The sequence below is a fragment of the Hypanus sabinus genome, unplaced genomic scaffold (genome assembly GCF_030144855.1).
Source record: "Hypanus sabinus isolate sHypSab1 unplaced genomic scaffold, sHypSab1.hap1 scaffold_176, whole genome shotgun sequence".
NCBI lineage: Eukaryota > Metazoa > Chordata > Chondrichthyes > Myliobatiformes > Dasyatidae > Hypanus > Hypanus sabinus.
This window is the reverse complement of record NW_026779845.1, coordinates 388,473-412,867: the sequence shown is the minus strand read 5'-3', so window position 1 is coordinate 412,867 and position 24,395 is coordinate 388,473. Positions and strand designations below refer to the sequence as shown.

The following is a 24,395-nucleotide window of genomic DNA, read 5'->3' as shown; positions in this document are numbered from 1 at the left end:
GGAAATCTGCCTTTTTAAAGCGTAACTTAGCAAGCAAACCACATATGGACAATATGCCAAAACTTTGGTGAGAAAATCCTTCAATTCCCATTACAGGCCAGCTACATAGGTTGTGTGAGAGTGCAGATGAACTGGATCGAATCCAGAGGAGATCAAAGTTCCTATTGACCGTGATTTGCTCGCTGTGAAAATGAATACCTCTCTATAAAAAATGCACAGTGCAAGATTTATGTACACGCTGGTTATTACAAATTAAAGGGGGTATTGAAGATGGGGAGACCTGTAGTGTCCCTGATGCCCTCACTTACAAGATGTGCATCCAGCTGCAGCTTGTAACCCTGCACTTCAAGGAGTTGGAACTTGAACTACATATGGAAATTGATGGACATTCCAGATACCAGCACTCTGCCCAGTCAGGAGATGATTACTCTGTTCAACTTGGGTTGAACGTTACTGTAACAGTGTGATACCAAATCAAATCTTGGCAACTCAAGTAATCTCATCTGAAATGTTGTCCTACACCCATTGATGGATTTTGTAAATCTTTTACAGGTTAAAAACGGGAAGGAATTTGTCTCCAGGAATCTCACACACGACACGCCAGTTTTGTTGTCTCTTTCTAGATATTTAAGAAGTGGAGCAAGGGATTCAATCGACCATCCTTCCTGCTCAGACTGTGCGAAGGGATTCACTCGGTCATCTGACCAACCAGCAAGCCCGTCATTTTACACAGGAGAAAGGCCATTCACCTGCTTAGGAATGGATTCACTCAGTCATTTCAACTGAAGGTATATCAGCAAGTTCACACAGGGCAAGGCCATTCATCTGTTGTGTGTGTGAGAAAGGATTCTGTCGGGCATCCCACCTGTGGACACACCAGTCAGATCACACTGGGCAGAGGCTGGTCATCTGCTGAATTTAAGGGAAGGGATTCTCTCGGTCATCTGTCCTAATGGCACACCAGCGTGTTCACACCAGGGGGCGGTCATTCACCTGCACAGTCTGCAGGAAGGGATTCACTCAGTCATCCAAACTACAGAGACATCAGCGAGTTCACACTGGGGAGAAGCTGTTCACCTGCTCAGTCTGTGGAAAGGGATTCACTCGGTCATCCAACCTACAGAGTCATCAGAGAGTTCACACTGGGGAGAAGCCATTCACCTGCTCTGACTGTGGGAAGAGTTTCACTCGGTCATCTACCCTACTGGTACACCAGTCAGTTCACACTGGGGAGAAGCCGTTCACCTGCTCAGACTGTGGGAAAGGATTTACTCAGTCATCCAACCTACTGGTACATCAGCGAGTTCACACTGGGGAGAAGCCGTTCACCTGCTCAGTCTGTGGGAAGGGATTCACTCAGTCATCCAACCTACAGTGTCATCAGAGAGTTCACACTGGGCAAAAGCCATTCACCTGCTCAGTCTGTGGGAAGGGATTCACTCGGTCATCCAACCTACAGAGTCATCAGAAAGTTCACACTGGGGAGAAGCCATTCACCTTCTCAGTCTGTGGGAAGGGATTCACTCTGTTATCCAATCTACAGAGTCATCAGCGAGTTCACACTGGAGAGAGGCCGTTCACCTGCTCAGAATGTGGGAAAGGATTCACTCGGTCATCCCAATTACTGGTACACCAGTCAGCTCACACTGAGGAAAAGCCGTTCACCTGCTCAGACTGTGGGAAGGGATTCTCTCAGTCATCCAACCTACAGAGTCATCAGAGAGTTCACACTGGGGAGAAGCCATTCACCTGCTCAGTCTGTGGGAAGGGATTCGCTCAGTCATCCAACCTACAGAGTCATCAGAGAGTTCACACTGGAGAGAAGCCATTCACCTGCCCAGTCTGTGGGAAGGGATTCGCTCAGTCATCCAACCTACAGAGTCATCAGCGAGTTCACACTGGAGAGAAGCCGTTCACCTGCCCAGTCTGTGGGAAGAGATTCACTGATCCATCCAACCTACAGAGTCATCAGAGAGTTCACACTGGGGAGAAGCCGTTCACCTGCTCAGACTGTGGGAAGAGTTTCACTCGGTCATCCCAACTACTGGCACACCAGCAATTTCACACTGGGGAGAAGCCATATACCTGTTCAGTCTGTGGGAAGGGATTCACTCAGTCATCCAACCTACTGGTCCACCAGCGAGTTCACACTGGGGAGAAGCCATTCACCTGCTCGGACTGTGGGAAGGGATTCACTCAGTCATCCAACCTACTGGTCCACCAGCGAGTTCACACTGGGGAGAAGCCATTCACCTGCTCACCGTGCGGGAAGGGATTCACTAGCTCAGCTAAACTGAAGATACATCAGAGAGTTCACACCGGGGAGAAGCCATTCACCTTCTCAGTCTGTGGGAAGGGATTCGCTCAGTCATCCAACCTACAGTGTCATCAGAGAGTTCACACTGGGGAGAAGCCATTCACCTGCTCAGTCGGATTCACTCGGTCATCAAACCTACTGGCACACCAGTCAGTTCACAATGGGAAGTAGCCATTGTTATGAATCCCTGGGTTTCCTTTGCTGTGGACTGTCATTTAAAGAGAGAGAGCGATTAAGAAGGTGAATCAGTCTGACTTGCAGCTTGTTTACATCGCTCGCAGCTTGTTTAGTTTTAACCGAGAACACAGACACTCAGAGTCAGACGGAGACGAAGGAGGGAAAATGGAAGGATCGAAACCAGGGAACTAGTGGCCAAGAGTCACTGTTTAAAAGTTTCCTATGCCCACAAGGACGGGTTAATTATTGATCCATGTACATTGAATGTGTGTTTGTCACCTTGTTTGATCCATAGGAGTGGATCTGATTTGGGATGTCCTGTGGAAACCACTTATGTGTTAACCCTTGCCTGGCTGTGATGTGGTAGTTCACTTGAAGATGATACACCTTGTGACAAGTCACTTTCGGTGATAATTTGTATGTGGATTTGGAGCGATGACGGATAAAATCTACAGCGACTGTTCTCTTGTTTTACCACCGTGGAACCTGAGGAATTTGACATATTTGCCTTCTCTCACCATTTACCCTGGATTACAAATCTCTCTCCCTCATCGCCTATTCTGTGGTTGAACTGAACTTTCATACTTTAGCATCTCAAGACTGCAAGCCTTGTTTCCCCTGAGCTCAATAGTTTGGGAGTTATACTTTTACACATTTATAAACTTAACACTGTTAACTTCTGTTTATCTTGTTTAAGTTGCAATATTACAAGTAGATTCCAATAAAGACAGATTTAACATCAAAACCAGACTCCAGATGTAATCTATTGCTGCTGGCTTGTTTCTAAAGCATTATGGTTCGTAACAAATTTGGGGCCTGCGTCTGGGATATGAACAAATTTGCGAGCTATTGATCGAAGAATTATCATTTGATTGGGGAAATCCCTTTTGATTTATTTGTTGTGGAAATCAGCAGCAATGGACATTTATAAATTTCTGGAAGCGCCAACCCCTGAGGCATTAGGAAAAGCCAAAAAGAATGAATTGCTGACTGATGCTAATGGGCTGAATCTTAAGCAGGTAAGGGGGTGTGAAGGACCAGGGCAAGCATAAAATTGGGAGAGGAGGTAAAGGTAAAACAATAGGGGATTTATTATAAAATATAGGCATCCACCCCATTTTTCAGAGACTGGGATCCCTGGTTCAACCGGTAATGACGTGCATTTCAATGTGCTCACCTCCCAGTCCTCGATTCTCCAAATGAAATTATCACATTTGATCTTTCTTCATATGATGACCTAACCATTTCAGGGATCAGTCTGTTGAAACTTCATTGCACTCTCTATAACAAATACTCTCTAACCACTTTGTTAATCCTCTGTGCAAAAACTGTCCATCTTCTGCAGCCCCGTGTTGCCCCAACCATTCAGCTCCCAACCCTGTCATTGGCCCCACTTGCAGGTCAACAGTCTGCCGGTGTTTCCCCCCCAAAATGAATCCCTCTGCTCGCCACCACCGTGGGCTCAGACATTTTCACAGATTTCCACCGGGACAAACATCTTGTCCGCCCCCTCTCACACCATCTATTTCCTTTCAATAAAATCCCTCCTCTCCTTCCCCAGGGAGCTGGCATCAAACCGACGGGCCGAGCGGTCTCCTCCTACCTCTCGGTGACACATCAGACTCCGGCCGCAGGAGACGCTTCACAAACGCCCCAACTTCCCTTGGAGGGAAATGGAAATAAATCAAAAAACGGACATTTACTCCACTGTGATGTGGAGTTTGAGGCCGGAGCGGGAGGCGAACTCAGCAGGGGTAACGCCCTCTGGACTTGTCCAACTCTGCGACTGGCGGTAACAAGTGATTGACATCGCTTTGCACCAATGGGAATAGTGCAGCCCCTGAATCCTCTGTTGATAGCGGTGGGGGAGGGCTGGTCACGTGATTATTAGCCCAGCTATTAAACTGATAAAGCCCGAGCTCACCAGCGCATGGATGACGTAAGACGCTGTGCACGTAAGGGCAGATCCCGGTGTGGGAAGCCCATGCGTGACGTCAGGCGCGAGGGGGGTCTGTGCGACGTCACCTGTGGGGATGCGCTCGCATTTAAATGCACCTTAATGTGCGTTTCTTATGATTTCAGAGGGACAACAACATTAATCATGGGTTTCATTACAGAATCCACTGTTGTGAGATGTAAAGTCACTTGTTATGTGTCTGGCTGGGCCGTGTTGTTTTGGGGGCTATTGATTGATTAATTATCTATTTGATTGGGCATATCCCTTTTGATTTATTTGTGTGTGGAAATCAGCAGCAGTGGATATTGATAAATTTCTGTAGGTTGGATGACTGAGTGAATCCCTTCCCACGTACTTCCTCATCCAGGTCATCCACTCTTGGTCGTCCTGGAATCATTCTTTGAAACTTCTCCGGACCCACTCCAATACGAACACATCTTTTGCTCAGATAATAAGTCGTAAATACAGGTCGGAATCTGCTCACAATACACCAACAGTGATCTGCCCAATGAGTTATAAAGCAATAGTATCGCATCCCTGCTCTTCTAATGCTAACATTGCAGTTGTCATCTTTAATCAACTCAATTTGCAAGCAAATCTTTAGGGCCTCTTACTCAAGGACTCACAAGCACTTATGCACCTCTAATTTTTTCAAGTTTCTCCCATTTATTTTTTTTTTCTACGCCCAATTACTTCTACCAAATGTACATGACTTGCATACACTGTATTTCAACTGCTACTTTGCTGGTATTCTCCAGACCTATCGAAGTCCTTCTGCAGACTCCCGCTTTGCTCTAAACTACCTGTCCCGTACCTATCTTTGTATCAACTGCAATGTTCGTCACCAAGGTATCAATTCCGTCATCCATATCATTCAGATTTAACATGAAACGATGCGGTCTCAATACTGACCCCTACAGAGCAGCATTAGTTACCGACAGCAAAACAGAATTGCCCACATTATTCTGACTCTTTCTCCCTTGTCAGTACAAGGTTCTTCCCTGTAATTCCATGAGCTGTGATCCTGTTAAGCAGCCTCACGTGCAGCAGCTTAGAAACATAGAAAACCTGCAGCACGTTACAGGCCCTTTGGCTCACAAAGCGATGCCGAACATGTCCTTGCTCTAGAAATGCCAAGGGTTACCTACAGTTCTCTGTTTTTCTAATCTCCGTGTACCTATCCAGGAGTCTCTTAAAAGACCCTATCGTGTCCGCCTCTACCACCATTGCCGGCAGCCCATTCCAACCACTCACCACTCTCTGTGTAAAAAAACTTACCCCTGACATCTCCTCTGTACCTACTTCCAAACATCTTCAAACTATGCCCTCTCGTGCTAGCACTTTCAGCCCTGGGAAAAAGCCTCCAACGATCCACACGATCAATGTCTCTCATTTACTTGAACACCTCTATCAGGTCACCTCTCATCCTCCATCACTCCAAGGAGAAAAGACTGAGTTCACTCAGCCTATCCCTATCCAAACAACACCCTCGTAAATCTCCTCAGCACCCTTTCTATGGCTTCTACATCCTTCCTGTAGTTTGGCGACCAGGACTGAGCACAGTACTCCAAGTGGGGTCTGACCAAAGTCCTATATAGCTGCAACATTACATCTCGGCTTTTAAACTCAAGCCTGCGGATGATTAAGGCCAACACACAGTATGGCTTCTTAACCACAGAGTCAACCTACATAGCAGCTTTGAGTGTCCTGTGGACTCCGTCCGCAAGATCCCTCTGTTCCTCCACACTGCCAAGAGGCTTACCATTAATACTATATGCTATCATATTTGACCGAAGCAAATGAACCACATCACACTTCTTTGGGTTGAACTCCATTTGCCGCTTCTCAGCCCAGGTTTGCAGACTATCAATATCCCCCTGCAACCTAACCCAACCTTTGCGTCATCAGCAAATTTACTAACCCGTACCTCCACTTCCTCATCCAGGTCATTTATTAAAGTCACGAAGGGTAGGGGTCCCAGAACCGATCCCTGAGGCAGACCACTGGTCACCGACCTCCATGCAGAATATGACCAGTATACAACCACTCTTTGTCTTCTGTGAGCAAGCCCGTTCTGGATGCACAAAGCAATGTGCCCTTGGATCCCATGCCTCCTTACTTTCTCAATAAGCCTTGCATGGGGTACCTTGTTGAAGATCATCTGAAAATCCAAGCAAACAACATACACTGCCTCTGCTTTATCTATCTTTCCTGTTATTTCTGCAAAGTATTCCAAGAGATTTGTCAGTCAAGATTTCCTTGAAGGAATCCGGCTGACTTGGGCCTACTTCATCATGTTTCACCAATTACAGTACCCAAAAAACACACTCTTAGTACACTCTAACATCTTCCTGACCACTAAGGTCAGACTAACTGTCCAATAATTTTCCTCTTAAATTGTGGAGTGACATTTGCAAATTTCTGGTCCACCAGAACCGTTCCAAAATCTAGTGATTTGTGATAGATCATTACTCATCACTTGAAGAGAAAACTAAGGGGGAACTTCTTCATTCCGAGGGGGGAGAGTGTGGACCGAGCTGCTGAGCAAGTGGCAGGGACGATTGTAATCTTTAAGAGAAGTTTGCTTAGGTCACTGGATGAGAAGCATATGGAGGGCGATGGTCCAGGTGGAAGTTGTTGGAACTCGGAAGATTAATGCTTTAGCACGGACTAGACTGGCCGAATGGCATTTTCCTGTGTTGTAGTGTTTTATGACTCTAATGCCTTCACAATCTCTTCAGCTACCTCTTTCTGAACTCTGCGGTGTCTTATCTACCTTCAGGCCTTTCAGCTTCAAAAACAACTCCTCTCCTTGGTAAAAGCATGTATCCTCACTTCTGCCCCAGGTACTGCTGAATGTTTGGCATTTATGTAATAAATTTAATGACACAACTGTAGTGGGTGACTTCACTCTGCAGGAGGATTGGGAAAGTCAGATTGGCGTGAGATCGCAAAAGAGGGGATGTGTTGAATGCTAACGAAATGGCTTTTTAGAGCAGCTGATGGTTGAGCCTACTCGGGGAACTGCTATCTTACATTGGGTGTTGTGTATTAACCCAGATCTTATTAGGCAGGTTAATGTAAAGGAACCATTAGAAGGCAGTGATCATAATATGATTGAAGTCCTACTGCAATTTGTGAGGGAGAAGCACAGGTCACATGTGTAGTATCGCAATGGAATGAAAGGGAATTACAGAGGCATGAGAAAGGTGATTCCCCAGGTGGATTGGAAAAGGATGGTTGTGGAGATGATGCCAGAGCAGAAATGTCTGACGTTTCTGGGAATAGTTCATAATGTGCAGGATAGATATATTCCACAGACGTAGTTCTCAAACAGCGGGGCTGGGCTATCGTGGCTGACAAAGGAAGTTAAGAACTGTATAAAAGCATATAAGGTAGCAAAAATGAGTAGTAGGTTGGATAGCTGGGTAGCTTTTAACATCCAACAACAGGCAAGTTAAAAATAAAAGCTGTAAGGGGAAAGGTGAAATATGACAGCAAACTATACAATAATATAAACCAGTTACAAAATATACGAAAGGGAAGCGAGAGTTGATATTGGACCACTGGAAAATGATGCTCATGGGGTACAAATGGGGAAGAGATGGTAGACGAACTTGATAGATACTTTTCATCCGTCTTGTCCGTGGAAGACACCACCAGTGTGCCAGAGATCTATGAGTGTCAGGGAACAGGAGTGAGTGCCATTGCTATTACAAAGGAAAACGTTTGAGGCAAACACAGGTTCTTGAAGTGGATAAGTCACCTTGACCAGATGGACTACATCCCAGAGTCCTGAGAGAGGTTGCTGGAGAGATAACAGATGCATTGGTCATGACACGTCAAGAATCACTTGATTCTGGCATGGTCCCGGAGGACAGGAAGATTGCAAATGTCAATCCACTCTTTCGGAAGGGAGGAAGGCAAAGTAAAGCAAATTATAGTCCAGTTAGCCTAACCTCAGTGGCTGGGAAAGTGTGGAGTCATGATAACAGTTGAGGTTTTAGGGTACTAGGAGACTAATGATATAATGTCAAAGCCAGCATAAGTTCTATACAGGGAAATCTTGCCTGACAAGTCTGTTACAGATCGTCGAGGAAGTCATAAGCAGGATGGACAAACGGGAGGCAGTGGATGTCATTTACTTGGATTTTCAGAAAGCTTCTGATAAGATGTCACACATGAAACTGCTTAACAGGATAAATGTCAGAAGTAATACTGGCATGGACAGAGGAATGGCTGACAGCCAAGAGGCAGCGAGTGGGAATAAAAGCGGCCTTTTCTGGTTGGCCAGCAGTGACTTGTGGTCTTCAGGGGTCAGTAGTCGGACCGCTACTTTTCACATTGTTTGTCAATGACTTGGATAATGGAACTGATGGCTTTGTGACAAGGTTTGCGGATGATACAAAGATAGGTGGAGGCGATGGTGGTGCTGAGGGTGCAATACGATTGCAGCAGGACACAAGTTTGAAGAACGGGCAAATGGAATACAAAACTGGGAAATGTACAATAAAGCATTTTGGCAAAAGGAACAATGGTGAACTATCATCTGATTGGGGAGAAGGTTCAAACCACAGATGTACAGAAGGAAATGTGATGATGATGATGATGATGATGATGATGATGATGACGTCGTCGACTCAGGACTGACTCAGGGCAGCGTCGGGCATTTTCGTGCCTTACAAGGCGCGGATCGGAAGGTTGTGTGGGGCGCTACTCCTCACACAGACATTTCACAGTATCTTTCTTTATTTGATGAGGTCGAATAGCGAGCTCAACACTCAATCCGGCACGGATGGAAAGCGTACAAGGGAGCGACTGTATTCGAACCCAGGGACCTCCGTTACGGAGTCCGGCGCTGATGTCACTACGCCACCAGGACCTTGGGCAAGCCTCCCAGAAGATTAGTTTACGGGTTGAGTCTGTGGTAACGAAGGCAACTGCAATGCTGGTTTATTTAAAGTGAAGTAGAATATATTAGCAAGGAGAGAATGCTGTTACTTTATAAGACACTACTCAGGCCGCATGTCAGAACATAAGAAATGGGAGCAGGAGTCGGCCATTGGCCCATTGAGCCTGACCCGCCATTCAATAAAATCATGGCTGAACTCAGCTCCATCTACCTGCCTTTTCTCTATAACCATTAATTACCTTATTCTGCAAAAACCTATCTAACTGTGTCTTATATATACTTCGTGAGGAAACCTCAACTGCTTCCCTGGACAGAGAATTCCACAGATTCACCACTCTCTGGGAAAAACAGTTTCTCCTCATCTCCGTCCTAACTCTTCTCTCCTGAATCTTGAGGCAATGTCCCCGAGTTCTACTCTCATCTACCAATGGAAACAACTTTCCTACTATCTTATCTATCCCTTTCAAGATTCTGGGTATTTCTATAAAATTCCGTATCATTCTTCTGAACCCCAGAGAGAAAAGTCCCAGGCGACTCAATCTCTCCTCATAGGTTAACCCCCTCATCCCTGGAATCAATCTGGCTCACCTTCTCTGCATTGCCTCCAAAGCCAGTACTGTATATCCTTCCTCAAGTATGGAGACCAGAACTGCACACAGTACTCCAGGTGCGGCCTCACCTGTACCCTGTATAGTGGCAGCATTACCTCCCTGCTCTTGAACTCAATCCCTCTACCAATGAAGGCTAACATTCCGTAAGTTAGAGTATGCGGGACTTCTATCTTAGAAAATGTGCGTTGTCATTGGAGACAGTCCAGAGGATCTTCACGAAGACGATTCCGGGAATGAAGGGGTCAAGCATGAGAAGCGTTTGCCAGCTTTGGGCGTGTACTCCTGCACTATCTTTAGTAAATGTGGGTGGAGAATGTTCAGAAGCTGCAGAAGGCTGTAAATCTCGTCACCTCCATCTTGGGTACGAGACTACAAAGTATCCAGGACATCTTCAGGAAGCGGTATCACAGAAGGGCAGCGTCCATTATAAAGGACCTTCAGCACCCAGGACAGGCCCTTTCCTCACTGTTATCATCAGGTAGGAGATACAGAAGCCTGAAGGCGCACAGTCAGTGATTCAGGAAAAGCTTCTTCCCCTCTGCCATCCGATTCCTCAATGGACTTTGAAAGCTTTGGACACTCTTCAATATACAGTATTTCTGTTTTTACACGTTTTAATAATCTATTCATCACAGATAATTGATTTACGTTGATTATTGTTTTAATTAATTTATTATTATTATCTATGCCAGAATCTGTATTGCATTGAACTGCTGTTTGATTATTGTTTTAATTCATTTATTATTATTATCTATGTCAGAATATGAATTGCATTGAACTGCTGTTTGATTATTGTTTTAATTCATTTATTATTATTATCTATGCCAGAATCTGTATTGCATTGAACTGCTGCTGCTGTCAACAAATTTCACGCCAAATGCCGGTGATAATAAACCTCATCCTGAATCTTGAATCTCACTGAAACCCACCGAATGTGGAAAGGTCCGGATAGGGTGGATGAGGAGAGGACTTTTCCTATGGTGGGTGTAGCCATAACAGAGGGCACAGCCTGAAAACTGAGGAGCAACCTTTTAGAGCAGTTGAGGAGGATTTTATTTAGTCAGAGAGCAGTGAACCTGTGGAATTCTGTGACACAGATGGCGGTGGGGGCCAAGTCTGTGGGTACATTTCAGGCAAAAGCTGATAGTTTATGGATCAGTCGAGGCATTACAGGATATGCCGAGGAGACAGGTGCATGGGGTTGAGTGAGAACCGGGATCAGCCATGATAGAACGGCGGAGCAGACTCGATAGGACTGACTGGCCTAATTCTGCTCCTATGTCTGATAGTCTTATACTGTGAGTGTCTCACACAGTAACGATTGACAAGAAATACTTATTACATTCGGCCGCGATTTCTTTGCTCTGTTACTAACTCGTCAGCATCATCTCACAGTGGTACAATATCAACTCTTGCCTCTCTTTTACTCTTTATATATCTGAACAACTTTTGATACGATATTATTGATTCACTTACCTTAATTTTTCATCATGTCTCTCCAGTGTTTTAATTTGTCTCCAACTGGTTATGTAAAAACTGTCCAATAACTTCCCACTGTTTTCTTGCTATATTATATGACCCCGCTTTTGTACTTATGAAAAACAGGAGAAAATCAGTGGATGCTGGAAATCCAAGCAACACAAACACAAAATGCTGGAGCAACCTGGGGGGCCAGGCAGCACATATGGGAAATAGTAAACAGTCAACGTTTCGGGCCCAGACCATTCATCAGGACTGGGAACCAAAAAGATGAGACTTCAAAGGAAGAAGTGAGGGGGTTGGAGGGGTGGAAGACGTGGTAGGTGATGGGTGAAACTGGGAGAGTAGGAGTAGTAAAGGAAAAATCTTCTTTGGATTTTATTTCCTTAACAATTCTCGAAAGATCATTGCTAATGCCTCCACATCTCTTCGGCCTCTTTCAGATCTCTGGGGTGTACATCATCTGGTCCAGGTGACCTATTTACCTTCAGACCATCTCTGTTTCCCAAGAACCTTCTCCTGTGTAAGGTAACTTTACACATTCTGACCACTGACATCTGGGATTTCCATATTCCTGCCAGTGTCTTCGAGAGATAAGAGTGATGTACAAGACCTATTCAGTTCATTTGCCACCTCCTTGCACCCCCACCCCATTACTAACTGTCCAGCATCATTTTTCAGTGGTCCGATATCCACATCCGCTTCTCTTTACACTATATGTACCTGAAGAAAAAAATTGGTGTCTTCTTTAATATTACTGGCTAGCTCATCGGTGTAATCGATCTTTTCCTTCTTAATTATTTTAGTTGCATTCAGTCGGTTTTTAAAAGCTTCCCAATCCTCTAATTTCAGAGTAATTTTTGCTCTGTGCCCTCTCTTTGGTTTTTATATTGTCTTCGGTTTCTCTTATCAGCCACGGTTTTGTCTCCTTACCTTTAGTATACTACTTCCTCTTTGTGATGTGTATATCCTGTGCCGTCTGAATTGTTTCCAGAAATTCCAGCCATTGCTGTTTTGTTTTCATCCCTGCCCGTGTTCTTTTCAAATCAATTTTGACCAACTTTTCTCTCATACCTCTCTAATTCTCTTTATTCCATATCTGACTTTAGCTTCTCCTTCACTGTCGGGGTGAATTTGATCACATAAAGATCACTTGCCCCTGAGGGTTCTTTGAACTTGTGACCTAATTAATTCCGGTTTATTACAACATCCAATCCAGAATAGCTGATTCCCAAGTGGGCTCAATCACGAGCTGCTCTAAAAAAGCATCTTGTAGGCATTCTAGGAATTCCTCCTCTTGAGACCAACACCATCCTGATTTTCCTAATCACCTGCATGAAAATCCCTCATGATTATTGTAACACTGCCCTTTTTGCTCGCATTTTTCATCTTCCATTGTAATTTTTGGACCACGTACTTACTACTGTTTGCAGGTCTCTATACCATTCCCATCAGGGATTTTTTTTTTACAGTTGCTGCTCCTTAATTCTACCCACAGAGGTTCTACACGTTCCAACCTGATGCCACTTCTTTCTAATGATTTTATTTAATATTTTACCATCAGTGCCACACAACCCCACAACCAGCGTGCTCTTGGCTTGTTCTTTCAAGAAACATAAATATCTGGGGAACAAGAGGACCAGCAGATGCTAGAAATCTACACACAAAGTGCTGGAGGAGCTCAGCATGTCAGGCAGCATCTATGGATTTCATTTCAGGCCAAGACCCTTCACCGGGACTCTTGATACCCACGAATCTGGAATATCAACAAGCTAAGAAAATAGAAAATTGTGTAAAATAGGGAAAACCTTTGACAAAATTTAGTTCAAGGCTTTAAAAAAAAACAACCAAACGGAGCTCAATAATTAACAAATACAACACAGGCAATAAACACTTTCATCAATACCGATGTCGACTTTTTTAAAATAAAAATATCTTGGTCCTATTTCAAACAGTAAAATTTAGAAGATAAAGAACTTAAGAAAATTTTAGAGAATACTAATTACACTCTCACTCACTTAGATTAACACTACCTTGGACAGAAGGAGGAAGAGAAATAACACACATGAAATTTAAAAAAAAATCACACAACAGTCAGATAAAACTTTTAATCAAAAATGAACTGGATTCAGCATTCCATGTGTGTATATGCAATCGTGATAAGATATACAGAACAGAAAACTTAAATGAGAGGCCAACTCAGAAAAATGAATTATCACTCTGGAAGAAAACATTAACCAGTGGAATGAGTATGACCCTCCATGGGAGATATCCCACCGATCTAAGAAGACGAGATGGTGACAAAACTATACGTTAATCAATACATTATTTCAGATGGAACAGTCCGTAATAACCATCCGGATATAAAATTACAGGAAAAACAAGCAGAAACAACTCCCTCAATAAATAAAGCATTTCCCAATGCACACAAGTTCCTCAACCAGTGGAGCAGCTCACCATGGGTATAGTTTGTCATCAGTCAGACAAACAAAAGATTTTCTTGTGTCAATCAGCTTCCGAATGTAACTACTCTGTCATTCGTTGCCATGCCCTGCTGCTGATTCCCTTCTCCTCGACATCTTCACTCTGCAGAAAACTCAAAGGAATCCTCTTCACCACAGAGAGGTTTTTGTTTGGAATCCATCACCACTGGACAATGGATCCAGTGGTGGATCTCACCACCCAGGGAGAGTGAGATATGAACAACAGGGGAGGATTAAAAAGGAATGTCATGGAACTGAATCACTGGCAGGGTCCAGCTGGCTTGAGTTGACTCTCTACTGTACACTAGTTGTGTGAAACCTAAATACTGAAGACAGAATTCAAAATATTTATTTGTCTTAGACCCAGAATATTAAACTCCAGTTCCATTAAAGGTGAATGTGCAGCAGAAGAAACTCCTCCCATGCTTAGTGACCAGGGTGCAGGACTGGGTGTGGTGAGCAGCAGCAATAATTGCAGAGTTCAGCACCGACAGACAGTCTCGAAATTGCATTCAGCAATGGTGATGGACAAATATCCAGCATGCAGCCTATTGAAACTTTCTCCCCAGTGTGAACCCGGTAGTGTGTCACAAGTATAACATGCTCTAAGGTTTCACTGCTGAAGTAATGGCCTCTCTGTAATGTTTCACTGCTGAGGTAGTGGTTTCTCTGCAGCAGCAATGTTTAGGTTACAACTAGAGATAACAGGGTTTTGGAGTGCTGGGCTGTCCAATGACAGAAATGTTCTTTCTTGTGAGTCTGGAAGTGATATTACCACGGTCTTTTGCCAGGGAGACGTGAGAAGATGCAAATGGAGAGAGAGAGAGCACTTTTTCTTTTTTTAAATTTTCCTTACTAATGCAATGGTCAAAGTAAGAATTATAAAGCTCAATCATTTAATCACATATTGTTTACTGTTTGTTATTTCAGCATACTAATTTGTAACGGGGACACCTCAAGCAGCATCCACCCAAACGAGATTTCTTAAGTTTGACCGGGCTGAGTTGGGGGCTATCACCCCGTATTTTAAGCTGCTAGCTGAAGCGAGAGTTACATGAGCTTAGATGACTGAGTGAATACATTCCCACATTCGCAGCAGGTGAACGGCCTCTCCCCACTGTGAACTCGATGGTGTGCTATTAAGATGGATGACTGAGTGAATCCCTTCCCACAGTCTGAGCAGGTGAATGGCCTCTCTCCAGTGTGAACTCTCTGATGTACCTTCAGTTTATATGACTGAGTGAATCCCTTCCCATACACTGCACATGTGAACGGCCTCTCCCCAGTGTGAACTCACTGATGTACCTTCAGTTCAGATGATCGAGTGAATCCCTTTCCACAGTCTGAGCAGGTGAACGGCCACTCCCCAGTGTGAATTCGCTGATGTACCTTCAGTTCAGATGACTGATTGAATCCCTTCCTGCAGTTTTAGCAGGTGAACGGCCGCTCCCCACTGTGAACTCGTTGGCGTGCCATTAGGATGGATGACTGAGTGCATCCCTTCCCATAGTTGAACAGGTGAACCGCCTCTCCCCAGTGTGAACTCTCTGATGTACCTTCAGTTGGGATGACCGAGTGAATCCCTTTCCACAGTCTGAGCAGGTGAACGGCTGCTCCCCACTGTGAACTTGCTGGTGAGCCATTAGGATGGATGACTGAGTGAATCCCTTCCCACAGTCTGAGCAAGTGAATGGCCTTTCTCCAGTGTGAACTCTCTGATGTACCTTCAGTTTAAATGATTGAGTGAATCCCTTCCCACACACTGAGCAGGTGAACGGCCTCTCTCCAGTGTGAACTCGCTGATGTACCTTCAGTTCAGATGACTGAGTGAATCCCTTCCCACACTCTGAGCAGGTGAACGGCCTCTCCCCAGTGTGAATTCGCTGATGTACCTTCAGTCGGGATGAGCAAGTGAATCCCTTCCCACAGTCTGAGCAGATGAACGGCCGCTCCCCAGTGTGACCTCGCTGATGTACCTTCAGTTTGTATGAGAAAGTGAATCCCTTCCCACAATCAGAGCAGGTGAATGGCCTCTCCCCAGTGTGAACTCGCTCATGTACCTTCAGTTGGGATGAGCAAGTGAATCCCTTCCCACAGTCTGAACAGGTGAATGGCCTCTCACCAGTGTGAATTCGCTGATGTACCTTCAGTTCAGATGACTGATTGAATGCCTTCCCGCAGTTTGAACAGGTGAATGGCCTCTCCCCAGTGTGAACTCGCTGATGTACCTTCAGCTCGGATGAGCAAGTGAACCCCTTCCCACAGTCTGAGCAGGTGAACGGGCGCTCTCCAGTGTGAACTGACTGGTGTCTCAGTAGATGAGATGAACAAGTGAATCCCTTCCCACAGTCTAAGCAAGTGAATGGCCTCTCTCCAGGGTGAACTGACTGGTGTCTCAATAGGTGAGATGAGCAAGTGAATCCCTTCCCACACTCTGAGCAGGTGAATCGCCTCTCTCCAGTATGAACTGACTGGTGTGCCAGTAGGTCGGATGACTGAGTGAATCCCTTCCCACAGTCTGAGCAGGTGAACGGCCTCTCCCCGGTGTGAACTCGCTGATGTACCTTCAGTTGGGATGAGCAAATGTACCCCTTACCACAGTCTGAGCAGGTGAACGGCCTCTCTCCAGTGTGAACTGACTGGTGTCTCAGCAGGTGAGATGATTTAGTGAATCCCTTCCCACAGACTGAGCAGGTGAACGGCCGCTCCCTAGTGTGAACTCGCTGGTGAGCCATTAGGTCAGATGACCGAGTGAATCCTTCCCCAAAAATTCAGCAGATGTCAAGCCTCTGCATAGAGAGAACTGACCAGTGTATCCACAGGTGGTATGACCAACTGAATGCCTTCTCAACCACAGAACAGATGAATGGCCTTGCCCAGTGTGAACTTGCTGATGTACCTTCAGTTGAAATGACTGACTAAATCAATTCCCAGTGTCCCAGCAAATGACGGGCACACCAGTCGGTCAGATGATTGAGTGAATCCTTCCCCACAGTCTGAGCAGGAAGGATGATTGAGTGAATCCCTTGCTCCTCTCTTAAATATCTGGACAGAGACAGCAAAACTGGCATGTTGTGTTTGAGATTCCCGTAGACAAATTCCTTGTCATTTTTAACCTGTGAAAAGATTTACAAAATCCATCAATGGGTGAAGGACAACATTTCAGATGAAATCACTTGAGTTGTCAAGGTGTGATCTGACATCACAGGAAAGTTCAACTCAAGTTGGAGAGAGAAATAATCTTGTACCTTGGCACAGTGCTGGTATCTGGAATGACCATTAAATTCTCTGATGCTCTTCCTGTCTCTATAATAATAGGGCATTTCTGCCATCTCCAGTCTGTAAACATCACCAAACATCTCACATGGTGTGTACGTACCGGCTGTGTTGTGAAAAGAGCACAGCAGCACAGCTTTCACCTCAGACAGTATTTAGAACTTAGAGATGGGGCCACTGAGGAATTTCTACAGGGACACAATTGAGAGCATTGTGACTGGCTGCATCGCTGCCTGGTATGGGAACTGTACTTCTCTTAATCGCAGGAAACTGCAGAGAGTGGTGCGGACAGCCCAGCTCATCAGTAGATGTGAACTTCCCACTATTCAGTACACTTACACAGACAGGTGTGTAAAAAGGGCCCAAAGGATATCGGGGACCAAATTCACCACAACCACAAACTGTTCCTGCTGCCACCATCCAGGAAATGGTACCACAGCAAAAGGAGCAACAGGCTCTGGGACATCATCTTCCACCAGGCCATCAGACTGATTAGTTCATGCTGATACAATTGCATTTCGATGTTATATTGACTGTCCTCTGTACACACTATCTATTATAAATTACTGTAAATTACATTTTGCACATTTAGATGGAGACGTACCGTAAAGTTTTCTACTCATGTTTATGAAGTATGTATTCAATAAAGTCAATTCAATTCACCCACTCCAGTATCTGTTCTGTCATTCTGGCTCCCATTCCCCCTACAACTTATTTTAACCACATCACCTCCCCCACCCCCAACATTAGCAATCTTTACTACTAGGATATTAGTCCCCTATTGTCCTGTTCCCCTAACTAACCAATCCCCTAGCACCCCTTTGACTTTCCTCTGCCAGGCAATTCCCCCCCAACAGTTTCTAAAGTGGTCCACCTGTTGTTGTGTGGGATAGCAACAAGAGTACTTGGCGATGGCTATTTAACCTCATTCCCTTTCCTGACTCTCACCCAGTTTCCTGTGTCTTGCACCTTGGGTGTAACTCATCTCACTTCATGTCATATCTATCACCTCCTCCAACTCCTGGATGATCCGGAATTCATCCATTTCAAGATCCAAAGTTCAGGGCTATAAGCTGCAGCTGGAAGCACATCATGTAGGTGAGGGCATCAGGGACACTGGAGGTCTCCCCACCTTCCCGCCAATGCCCCTCTAATTTGTAATGACCAGTGTGCATGTAAAGCTTGTATTGTGCCTTTTTAGCCAGTGACATGTGCACAGTGTATTTTAATCAGATTCAGATGTATTCATTTTCACTGTCAATAGGAACTTTGATCTCCTCTGGGTTCCATCCAGTTCATCTGCACTCTCACACAACCTATGTAGCAGGCCTGTAACGGCTAATGAAGGATTTTCTCACCAAAGCTTTTGCACATTGTCCATATGTGGTTTGCTAGCTAAATTACACTTTAAAAAGACAGATTTCTAAAATATCACTCCACTGCTTCCCACTTGTAAATTCTCCACCAACTTTTGCATCACCAAAATGCAAACAGGCATCACTAGCTTCTGTACTCTACATAAATATTCCCCCTGAACCCTCCCCCAATGACTGACGGTGGTGAACTCAGTGATGGCAATGCCAATGTATATGATGGTAGGGCAGTAGTCTGTCTCACTGGAGTCTGGCACATTTGTGATGTGAAAGTTGCTTGTTTCCCAGGGCAAAGGTGTTTGATATAATTATGTACCCAGAGAGAAAGGGACAAAACATGTCGTCACGGGTTGAAAAGTCCTGAACAGAAGGAGGAGGAACAAGCAACACACACAAAATGCTGGAGGAAATCAGCAGGCCAGGCAGCATCTATGGAAAAGAGTACTAATGCTGAATTCCGCCGGTATTGTGTATGTGTTGCTTGGATTTCCAGCATCTGCAGATTTTCTCTTGTTAGTGATTGGAGGTAGAACAAAGGTGATTTTCTCAACTGCTGATGTAAAAGATTTTGTTCCCTTTCTCCGAGTTCCTAATCCTTGCATTTAGATAGCTGGAGCTCAGCTCTGTCTGAGAATCCATCGTTTCCCATTCCCTCAAGAGCCGGAAGCTCCGCGGGGCCCGTGTACGGATCGTGGGGCTGAAAGAGAGGGAAGAGGGCAGGGCTGTCCTGCGATTGCGGGTCAGGGTTTTCGAAGTTCACAGGAATTGCCCTGAAATTGGTGTTTAAGATAGAAAGACTAACAATCGCTCTTACCCGCAGGGCCTTCTGTGTACTGTGCGCATGCGTGATATTCGGAGACGTCACAGCCCTGACGCCTGCGCATTTCATCGGTGTTTCAAAGCTGGTCAAAATTTATAAACGCAGGACCTTTTGGATAATGTGGGTGCCATTAAAGATTTCTGCAAGCAGCGGATCAATGTCCATACCTCAGTTTTTTTCGTGTGTGTATAGAGAAATCTGCAGCTGTTTTAACGCAGAAAGCGGCTTCCAGAAACAATATACTCAATTTCAACTTGTAGCTAATGCCAAAGTAAAACGCAGGTATAAAACACAGGATATTCTGCAGTTGCTGGAAATACAGAGACGCACACACACAAAATTCTGGAGGAACTCTGCAGTTCAGGCAGCAACTAAGCAGCGGAGTCCACAGTGTAGGCATGCTGAAGAGGCTCGGTCTAAAGGTTGTCTATTTATTTCCTCTCTACACTTGCTGCCTGATTTGTTGATTTCCAGCAGTATTTTCCAGAAATTAACCACCAATTTTTCCGGTCAACCAGTTTCCAAATGTTACTTTTGTAACCATATCCAGCTGGTCTGATTCCTCCTCCTCCTCCTCGTAAACTCGAGACCCCATCTCTCTCTGGAGCCCCTGACTCAGGCTGGCAACAATTTGGTTTTTGATTTTGCTCCATCGAAGTTTCACCCGCGAGTCTGCTGTCACAATTTAGAGGGGCATTGTGTTGCGAGACCGCAGTTTCGTTCACTGTGAATGTCGCTTTAAGTGCCTGAGTGAGGCGGGACTGTGACGTCAGTCACACACTGCGGCAACGAGAGAGAGAGAGAGAGAGAGAGAGAGAGAGAGAGAGAGAGAGAGAGAGAGAGAGAGAGAGAGAGAGAGAGAGAGAGAGAGAGAGAGAGAGAGAGAGAGAGAGAGAGAGAGAGAGAAAGAAAGAAAGAAAGAAAAGCTGTTGGAAATTCAGCTTGCCACTTCAGCGTGTGACTGCTATAGGCTACAACTGTTCCATGCCCAAAAGGTTGGGTTAATCTGATCATCGGCACGCAGTGCACAACGGATGTGTGACTGTCACTTCGCATCATCCATAAGTGTGGATTTGCTGGAGTATCCTGTGGTATCACTTTTGTTGGCCCTTACCTGGAATCGGGGTGTTCTGTGGTAATCACTTGAAGACGATATTCCTGTTACTGTCATCTGGTGATATTTCTAAGTGGATTTCGGAACTAATCGACGGATAAGATCTTCGGCGACTGTTATTTCGTTTACCCAGCGTGGAATGTGTGTGAAATTCTTCGTAATTGCCTTCTCTCTACATTTTCGTGTGGATTTACAAGTCTCTCCTCTCACTCACATTTTCCGTGGATTACTGAACTTTTCCACTTTCCCATCTGAAGACTTTAAGCATTGTTTCCCAAGCTTGATATTGTGGGAGCTATATATACGCATAACACTGTTAACTTCTGTTTATTTCCTTTAATCTTTTATATTTGGAGTGGAAACTAATAAACATAGTGGTTTTCACATCGAAACCAGACTCCGTTAGTGATCTATTGCTGCTGGTACGTAACAATTGCAACAACCCAGCTGTCTGAGGCACAGTCCTTTAAAATTGGTGAGAATGGCCCAAAACGTTGAAAAGAGCGGAGAAGAAGGAGTTTAACCAACTTCGTCCGGAGCCCTGAAGAACGTCACAACCACCGTGAGCTCATCGTCTTGTTCAGCCCGGAGAAAATCATGCAGGGAATTCATGCTGGTGTATAAGATGATGAGAGGCATTGGTCGTGTGGATAGTCAGAGGCTTTTTCCCAGGGCTGAAACGGCTAACACGAGGGGGAATCGGTTTAAGCTGCCTGGAAGTAGGTACGGAGGAGATGTCAGAGCTAATTTCTTTTTAAGCAGACTGATGTCTGTGTGGAATGCACTGCCAGCGACGGTGGTAGAGGCGGATACAATAGGGTCTTTTAAGAGACTCTTAGATAGGTACATGGAGCTTAGGAAAATGGGTGCCAATGCAGTAGGGTAATTCTAAGCATTTTCTAGAGTAAGTTACATGGTCGGCACAACATTCTGGGCCAAAGCATCGGTTATATGTTATAGATTTCTGTGATTTTATGAAATTCAAGGGAAATCTCCTATCCCACAGAGTGGTAACTAGTTGCAACCTGTAATCTCAGGGAGAGTGAGAGGGGAACGGCATATACTGATATGAAACAGAAACTTGGGCAGGGACCAGATGGGCTGAGTGGCCTCTCTTAGTGTACAGTGTGAGAGTGGTACGGATAGTAAGTACCTGAGACAGGGGATTTGATACAGAACTGATTTATCTTTCACAGATCCACAATATTAAAAGCCAGTCTAGATTAAGACTAACATCAGCAGAACAGACTCCTCCAATGCTCAGGGACCAGGGTTCAGTCCTGGGTGCGATGAGCAGCCGCAAGAACTGCAGAATCTGACAGTAACAGTCCCTCATGAACCTGCAGCTGCCTTCAGTCACCGTGATGGTGAAACATTTAACACGGAGCTGATTTGTGAAGTTGCTGGTGTTACAGCAGCTGGGATGACTGAGGAAAACTCTATGCTCACTCCGGACAGAAATGTGGCCTCTATTGATTGTGAACTCACCGGAGCATCACAAGGTGGGTTAACTGAATGAGTCTCTTCACACACAATGAGCAGGTGAACGGCCGCTTCCCAGAGCGAAGCTGTCGGTGTATCTGCGATGGCCGACTGAATCCCTTCCAAAATGAGAGCCAGTGAATGACGTCACAGTGCTCTGAACGTCATGGCGATGTATCCAATCAGATCACGTACATGGACACGTGCCCGGGTTCTCCTTATCGCGAGTGAGGCGCTGTCTTCTCCAGCATCTCCGCCTCCACATTCAAGGATCGGCGGCACTCAAGCGCTGGTGAACTGACAGATACAGCGGAACGAACGAGCTGTTCTGTTTGTGAGTCCCATAGACAAGTCCTTTGCCTTTTCTACACTGTTAAAAGTTTACAAAGCACGTCGGTGGGTGAAGGACAACATTTCAACTCAAATAACTTTAGTCTCCATGGTGCCTTCTGATAAATAAAACATTTTCACAGTTCAAAACAAGTTGGAGGAACAAGACTTCATCTTCTAACTGGCCACAGTTCCGGCATCAGGCAGAACATCAAACTCTCCGCTTCCCTCTCTGTGTCAAAATGGATCATTCCTCCCCTTCATCAGTCTGTGACTTGGCTCAGTCTGTCTGTCTCCTTCGCGTTCTGAGCATGCGCCACACACCCACTGAGATCACATTGTATTTACACGGCTGTGACTAGAGACTTTCTGATTATTATGTCCCTCCCGGCATTTGACGGTTGTAAACTCCGAGTCAGCAATGGTATTGACCCTCAGGAGTAGGTGATTAGGCTTTTTCGTTGGAGATCGATAAACTGCCGGTAGTGTGTGTCTGGATGAGTGGGTCGTTTTCAGACTGGAAGGAGGTAGCGTTTGGAGTTCCTCAGAGATCAGTCCCTGACCACAGTTGTTCACAGGTTAACGTCCTGGCGGAGGCAGCGACATGTGAGATGTCCCAGTCTGCTGGTGACGCAGAAAGAGTGGAGTTGTGGGAGGGGAGGCCATTCACATGCAATTTCGTAGCTTTGCAATCAGTACATAGTGCACTCTGCGGCTGCAGTGGCGGGTTCCAATCTGCTAATTAGATTTGCTGACCACAGTACATTGATCCGCCGGATCCCAAATAATAACGAGGCAGCCGACAGAGAAGAAGTCATCACCCCGACATAGTCATGTCAAGAAAACAACCTCTCCCTCATTGTAACGAAAACAAAGGAGCTGGTTGTGGATTACAGGAGGAATGGAGACAGGGAACAAATTCAACATTTCCAAGTCTGTTATTGACACAAATGCACATTTTAGTATTGATCATGACACAATGTATTTTAAATATCGTTAATGACATAAAACATATTTACAGATTGTTACTGACAGAGAATCGTATAACTTCTGTTCCGCGTATTTTCTGAATGTACTTGCCTGTGATGCTGCAACAAGTCAGTGTTTCTCTGTCCCTGTACCTTCCCGTACTTGAGCACTTGGCAATAAATTCAACAGGACCTGAGAAATCTCAGTGAGATTTGATTAGTGATGATCATCTTGGCAGCTCGGTAGGTCGAATGTATGGGACAGTACACTGTTAAATGCAAAACCCTGAACAGTGTCGATGATCAGCGGGATCTTAGACACCAAGTTCATCGCTCCCTGAAAGAGACTGCACAGATTGATCGGGTGGTTAAGAAGGGAAATGACATGGTTGTCTTTATTAGTTGAAGCATTGAGTTCAAAAGTCGGGAAGTTGTGTTGCAGCTGTTACGAGCCTGCGGTCGTACTGTGACTATTTCTTTAAGAGCGCCGGCGTGAGGAGGCGGGGCTATGACGTCAATCACAGGCTGACAGCGCTGACTGTGGACTGAACCATAAGAGAGAGAGCGATCTGCAGACAGGCAGTCGGCCACTCTAAAGAGAGAGAGAGAGAGAGAGGAAAAGCTGATCGCTTCAGTTAGTCGCAGCTGAGGCTTGGAACTCTCCTATGCCCACAAGAGTGGGTTGATCATCGGTACACGGAAACACAACGAATATGTGTGGCTGTCACTTCGTATAATCCATAGGAGTGGGTTTTGGAATATCTTGTGTTAACCCTTGCCTGGGTATGTTGTGTGGTATCCCCTGGAAGACGGTAACTCGTCTGTGGACGGATTCAGCGGATAAGAACTTCGACGGCGGTTGGTTTCACCCTGGATTACAAATATCTCTCTCCCATCATTTATTCCGTGGATTACTGAACTTTCCTACTTTACCATCTCAAGACTCTAAGCTTTGTTCCCTCAGTCTCGATAGTCTGGGAGATATATTTACACACATATACACATAACACTGTTAACTTCCCTTCATTTCGTTAAGTTACTATATTATAAGTCGATACTACTAAAGATAATGGTTTTAACATCAAAACCAGACTCC

General features: G+C 45.1%; 1 protein-coding gene and 1 pseudogene across 2 annotated transcripts; one reads left to right on the top strand and one right to left on the bottom strand.

Moving 5' to 3' along the window:
- The window catches only part of LOC132387346 (zinc finger protein 208-like), a 220,438-nt pseudogene that overhangs the window by 16,415 nt on the left and 179,628 nt on the right, over positions 1 to 24,395 (top strand).
- LOC132387350 (zinc finger protein 229-like) lies at positions 14,762 to 22,133 on the bottom strand. Of its 2 annotated transcripts, none has more exons than XM_059959707.1 (2): positions 22,008 to 22,133; positions 14,762 to 17,052 (listed from the first exon to the last, which is right to left on the bottom strand). In XM_059959707.1, the coding sequence occupies exon 2, from the start codon at positions 16,669 to 16,671 to the stop codon at positions 15,412 to 15,414; it is 1,260 nt and encodes a 419-aa protein (XP_059815690.1). In that variant the 5' UTR covers positions 16,672 to 17,052; positions 22,008 to 22,133; the 3' UTR covers positions 14,762 to 15,411. The 2 variants fall into 2 exon arrangements, with proteins under 2 accessions (XP_059815690.1, XP_059815689.1); XM_059959706.1 differs by lacking the exon at positions 22,008 to 22,133 and adding an exon at positions 19,400 to 19,456.

Excerpts from the sequence above, each read along its gene's own strand:
- LOC132387350 (XM_059959707.1), bottom strand. The coding sequence starts at position 16,671 with ATGGCTCACCAGCGAGTTCACACTAGGGAGCGGCCGTTCACCTGCTCA.